Genomic DNA, 5,666 nt, shown 5'->3' with positions numbered 1-5,666 from the left:
TGTCTTGATTCTGGGGTGAAAACCAGAAGAATTAAGAGACAGACGACAGTTGAAGCTGTAAATTTCATTGGTTTTCTGTTAATGAGACATAAAGTGTATTCTTCATATAAATTGGCAGTTTCTTTATCTTGTTGCTTCACTGAAGCAAAATAAAGTAAAAATGTATGATTTTTCATCCACTCCAGTCAGCAGTGAACAAAGTATCTTGTTCAATTTCTGGAATTACTTCAGTTTCATTATGTTCTACGACCTAAAAAGATCTAAAGTATAAAACTTTTCACCTTTGGTTGGAATTTTTTTTAAGTGATATAAAAAAAAATTAAATCCTGACCATGGTATGTTCTTTAACTATCTAAATTAAGCTTGTATTTACAAAAAAGTATTGGAATTCTCTGTCTCTGTTCCACAGATCTTGCTAACTGTGGGATCAAAGTTTTCTGATTCATTCAGGCTCATTATAAACCTATTATAAGTCGGTTAATACTAAGTACTCTGTTGAGGTTTGGAAAAACGTCAAAAACAAATTTGCCTCTGTAGACTTTATGAGTGGATTGTTCTGGAGAAGGTCGGCTGAAAAAGGATATCAAGACTATTAGATTCCCACGTGACGTTGTGATGGCTTAATTACCTGAGCAAGTAAGATTCACATTCTGAAAGGAGAATTTGTAAGAAATACATTCCCTTAGAGGGGAACCGGAGGAAACACATTCAGGGACCAGAGTCTCGGTGACGATGCTTGGTGACCGTTGTAGTTGCAAGGCACCAGCGCTGCCACAGCCCAGACGTTTGCAGATTAAAGCTGCTTCATTTGAGGTCAGGTTGTCACCTCCCACTGTTGTCCACTGTCCCTGGTAAGTCACCTCCAGAGTACCTGCACAGCGGCTGGCTCCTCCACCCACTAACCTGAAAGGTTCTGAACCGAACGCAGTGAGTTATCAGTAACCAAAATAAAAGTTTAATCAGATCAGACGTGAAGAACATGAAACCTGGGCCTGTTTTACCTGAGCAGGTGAGTCCTACAGCTCTGCCAGGTGAGCAGGTGTGTCTGGCTGAGCCTGAGCTCCTACAGCCCAGGAGATGAACTTCATCTCCTGCACACTGGAACGCTTCGGCCCATGTTGGAGACCCCGATTCTCCGTAGAGCGCCCCCTGGAGGACAACAGGAGGCCCACAGCCAATTTCCCAACAGACCACTTCTGCAGCTTTGTGGTCAAAGTCAGCTTCGCACACAGAGGACCAACTCTGGTTGGACTGGTCAGACTGGGAGGACTTCACCTCCAGTCTGCCTGAACACATACTGGTCCCATTGAGGAGCCTAATGGAGTCTGTGGAGATCAGAACAGATCCAGAAGAGACGACTGCTGAATGGAAAAAGAATGATTTTAGAATTTCACACTCAACCAAGTTATGTTTGCGTTGGAGAACGTGGGGAAGAAAAGGCGGCGGGTCCCACTTGTAATGTGTTCACCAGCACATCATAAAGTGATGAGGATTTCATTTCTCGCTGTGCTTTGTATTGTTACTCCTGAAATATTTCCACTTTTTGTCACGCCGCACAGCTGGAATCTCCAATTTATTTCACTGAGATTTCGCATGACGGACCAGCACAACGTAACAGTGAAATGGAAGAAGACGCTCTTAAAGTATAGCGTGAATTTTCATTAAAAAAAAAGAAGAGTCCTAAGCACTGCAGGATATTTTTGTTCAAATCGACTGACTACTGACGTGTGAGCATATTATTGTTTGTATTTTTTCAGAATATTACTAAGCCACATTTATGTCCACTGGCAAAATGCCAGCTAATATTAGCTATAGCGCCGGGGGTCAGCGTCCCGCTATGAAGGCTAACCGAGATTTTGTAAATCATAAAAAGTTTTAATTATTTCCCTACATTGATTTAGATTATCTGACTCTAGAGCCTACATTAGAAATAAAACTATAAAATATATATTATTATAACATTATATGGTATAACATTCACCTGTTTACAAACGTGGAAAAGACTACTATTTATATGTAGTTCTTTCACTCTGTCAGAAGTAAGATATGTTCTGTCATACATCAAATCAGAATATTCTATTCCTATTCTATTCTATTCTGCGCAGGTGACATCCGGTTAGCTTTCATAGCGTTGAACTGGCCACAGACAGACTTCAACACAGTCGGCGCCTCCAGGAAGCAGTTGTTTCTCAACAGCTGAGAACCCAGAGCCTCAGGACGAAGCAAATAGAGCAGGAGAAGGAGCCAGTTTTTCACCAGGCTAATGCTTCAGTCTTTGACTGCAGTACTGTCACTGAAGGAAATGTTCTCTTACTCTACAAATTATGAAAACACGTGATCTCAGCTTACCGGAACAGAAAATGTCGGTGATGCCGGACAGTTGGTTTAAAGACACACAGCCTCTTAGAGCGTGGATAGGAGGGAGGCAGTCAGAGCGAATGGCTAATACGGATGTGTATGAGGAGACTTTGCTCCTCACAGAAACAGCAGAGCCACAGTCAAGGTGTTCACAGATAACAGACGCTCTCTTGTAGCTGATCCCATAGACATTTACTGGTTTCCACTCTCCCTGATGTTTCAGCTCCAGCGTACCTTTACAGCGGCTGGTTCCTCCCGCTAACCTGACAGGTTCTGAACAAAAAGGCACAGAGTAAATGGCAACAGTTAACGTCCGAGTTGGACCAGAACAAACATAAAAGACATGAGACCTGGGCCTGTTTTACCTGAGCAGGTGAGTCCTACAGCTCTGCCAGGTGAGCAGGTGTGTCTGGCTGAGCCTGAGCTCCTACAGCCCAGGAGAGAAACTTCATCTCCTGCACACTGGAACGCTGCGGCCCATGTTGGAGACCCCGATTCTCCGTAGAGCGCCCCCTGGAGGACAACAGGAGGCCCACAGCCAACTTCCCTACAGACCACTTCTGCGGCTTTGTGGTCAAAGTCAGCTTCGCACACAGAGGACCAACTCTGGTTGGACTGGTCAGACTGGGAGGACTTCACCTCCAGTCTGCCTGAACACATACTGGTCCCATTGAGGAGCCTAATGGAGTCTGTGGAGATCAGAACAGATCAAAGAGAGCCAAATAAATCAAATCACTTGGGCTTATGATTGATTGATTGATTTCTATTTATTTTACAATTAAAATTTGAGGAAACAATGCTAAATATGATTCCATATCCGTTCTGTATACATTTATTTTTGAGGTGCGCTTTATTAGTTGCAATGTAATCTACTGTTTGTCTTCCACCTGACTATACGGGAGTCAGCCGGCGGAAGCGTTTTGAGATGGAGCCACATTGACACAGGACATTCTAGCCGCTTTTTCGAGTTTCTGTTAACCGAAAAAAGTCAATAGATTTGTCCCAAGTCCCTACTGAAAAAAAAAGAAAAAAGTCAAACTTAGTTGAATGCTAAATCTTGTCATTTAAAAACAGACTACAAAACACAGCACCTCATTTGTTCCAAACTTATACCTTCCTGTTGTGTCACCTAACCGGCTAATACAACATGCATGAATCTGGATCTCCTGATTTCAACATCCACAGGTCTAAAAAGTGAATTTTTTTATTAATACTTAAGCATGTTCAGGTGTAAGCCTCGTTGCGATGGAAAATACATTCAGTATTAATTTCATTCAACTGAAGTGCTTGTTTCTGGTGGAGTGTCTGACAAGCGTCTCTCGAAACATCATCCAAGAATGTAAAAGAAAAGAAGACAGAACTAAAAGGAATATGAATAAAAACAACGTTTTTTTTTTTCCCACAATAAATACTCCTATCAATAATAAATAGAAAACAGTTTTATTATTGTACTTACAGCAACCAAACCCTCTGGCAATACAATACAGTAACATATACTGTATATGAGTGGCTTACCTGAACAGGTGAGGTCTAGGTGCACAATGTAACTCCGTGGATAAGCACACTCCTTCAAAGACTTTCCTGACTCAAGACAATTAGGTGGCATCATCCACATCGGCGCGGGCGACGGTCGCAACTTTTCTTCTAAAGAAAGAGCCGACCCACAGCCCAGACGTGCACAGACCACAGCGGCGTCCCTCAGGATCAAGTCAGCGGCAGCGACTGGTCTCCACTCTTCCAGCCTCAGCTCCAGTGTACCTGAGCAACGACTCGCTCCTCCCACCAACCTGTACGCAACCTCTGAAGAAGAAGAAGAAAAAGAAGAGGAAGAGTCAATACTGATTAAGTAAATTATGAAAGAAGAAGAATTCCACTTGTGTGATTGTTTATTGTTCTTTTACCTTTTGACTCGTGTTTTTCTAATGCCTTTACTCCTGCGGGGAAAAGAAAGAATGAAACAAAAACCATTAGTAAAGACATTTTTTATAATATCCTGGTAGAAAAGTGGCCCCCTGTACCAAGTCAAGAGTTGGAACGGTGAGCACTGCGAGCATAAGTCTATAAAATAATATCTGGTAGGTGAGGTCATTTTATTGACCTCACCTACCAGAGGTCAATAATAGCACATTTTCAGCAACAAGGCAGTTCAAAGTGCTTCACATGAATTAGAAGGACATATAAATAATATCAGTAATCAATACCTCTATCTACAATTATCATATTTTTTTATACAATTTATGTCCAGTTATGATTCTGAATTAGTTTAGAATGTCTGATAGTAGAAAAATATTTGGATAAAAATTGGAGAAAAGAAACTCTAACTACTTCTGTTTGGTTTTCAAATCAAGAAAATCAAACTGTTAGTGAACATCAATAGTAATGTTGCCAATCAATTCATGCATGAATATGACTCAAAGGATTCTGTTACTTCCTCAGCCAAACTTTGACCTTTGAGGTTCTCTATCAACCTGCTTTAATATTTTCAATATTATAGCATTGCAAACACATATTAGCAGCACAAACACAGCATAACTGATTGACACCATTTTTTTCCTAACTTGTGTAAGGTTGGGTTGGACTGGTTGACCTTTCAGCCTTCACTATACCCAGCTCAGTTGATTCAGACCAAATCTGCTTGATTGGGGCGATGTGGGCGGCTGGCTCACCTTTGATGACCCCTGTAAGCCCTAGCAGTGCAAACAGAGGTGTTTGAAGAAAACATCTGTGCCCAGGAAGCGGAGGAAGTTCATCAGGTTGTTGCTTGTTTGTCCCCCAACCATCAGATTTAATCACATCCACATTTCTGAGAAATGTTCTGACTAATTTTATCTCGCAATCATCTCGCAAACACTACGTGTCTGACACCACGGCGACCAGCAGACCGGAGATGTTCCAGCAGATTATTTTAACCGCAACAAGTTTGAGGATTTAATTTCTTTCAGAGTGACTGGTTCAGATGACGGTGGAATATTGAGAAGTAGATGACTAGCAGGATCTACAGGTCCCTCTCAAAAACGTAGCATATTGTGATAAAGTTCATTATTTTCCATAATGTAATGATAAAAATTAACGTGTCATATATTTTAGATTCATTGCACACCAACTGAAATATTTCAGGTCTTTTATCGTTTTAATACTGATGATTTTGGCATACAGCTCATGAAAACCCAAAATCCCCGTCTCAAAAAATCAGCATATCATGAAAAGGTTCTCTGAACGAGCAGTTAACCTGATCATCTGAATCAACAAAGTAACTCTAAACACCTGCAAAAGATTCCTGAGGCTTTTAAAAACTCCCAGCCTGGTTC

At 41.4% G+C, this 5,666-nt stretch overlaps 1 protein-coding gene across 1 annotated transcript in view; it reads right to left on the bottom strand.

The window, feature by feature from the left end:
- Positions 1 to 426: 426 nt before the first annotated feature.
- LOC103480235 (scavenger receptor cysteine-rich type 1 protein M130-like) overlaps positions 427 to 5,666 on the bottom strand; it is a 6,927-nt gene continuing 1,687 nt past the window's right edge. Inside the window, exons 2-7 of the mRNA XM_008435113.2 lie at positions 4,260 to 4,292; positions 3,874 to 4,158; positions 2,724 to 3,047; positions 2,350 to 2,631; positions 1,002 to 1,325; positions 427 to 913 (exon numbers count right to left, since the gene is read on the bottom strand). Of these exons, the coding sequence (XP_008433335.1) occupies positions 621 to 913; positions 1,002 to 1,325; positions 2,350 to 2,631; positions 2,724 to 3,047; positions 3,874 to 4,158; positions 4,260 to 4,292 (1,541 nt within the window). The 3' untranslated portion in view covers positions 427 to 620. The remainder of the gene's footprint in view (positions 914 to 1,001; positions 1,326 to 2,349; positions 2,632 to 2,723; positions 3,048 to 3,873; positions 4,159 to 4,259; positions 4,293 to 5,666) is intronic.

This window comes from Poecilia reticulata, linkage group LG18 (assembly GCF_000633615.1).
Source record: "Poecilia reticulata strain Guanapo linkage group LG18, Guppy_female_1.0+MT, whole genome shotgun sequence".
NCBI classification, from domain to species: domain Eukaryota; kingdom Metazoa; phylum Chordata; class Actinopteri; order Cyprinodontiformes; family Poeciliidae; genus Poecilia; species Poecilia reticulata.
The sequence above is the reverse complement of the archived record's forward strand: the minus strand, read 5'-3'. Positions and strand labels throughout refer to the sequence as shown.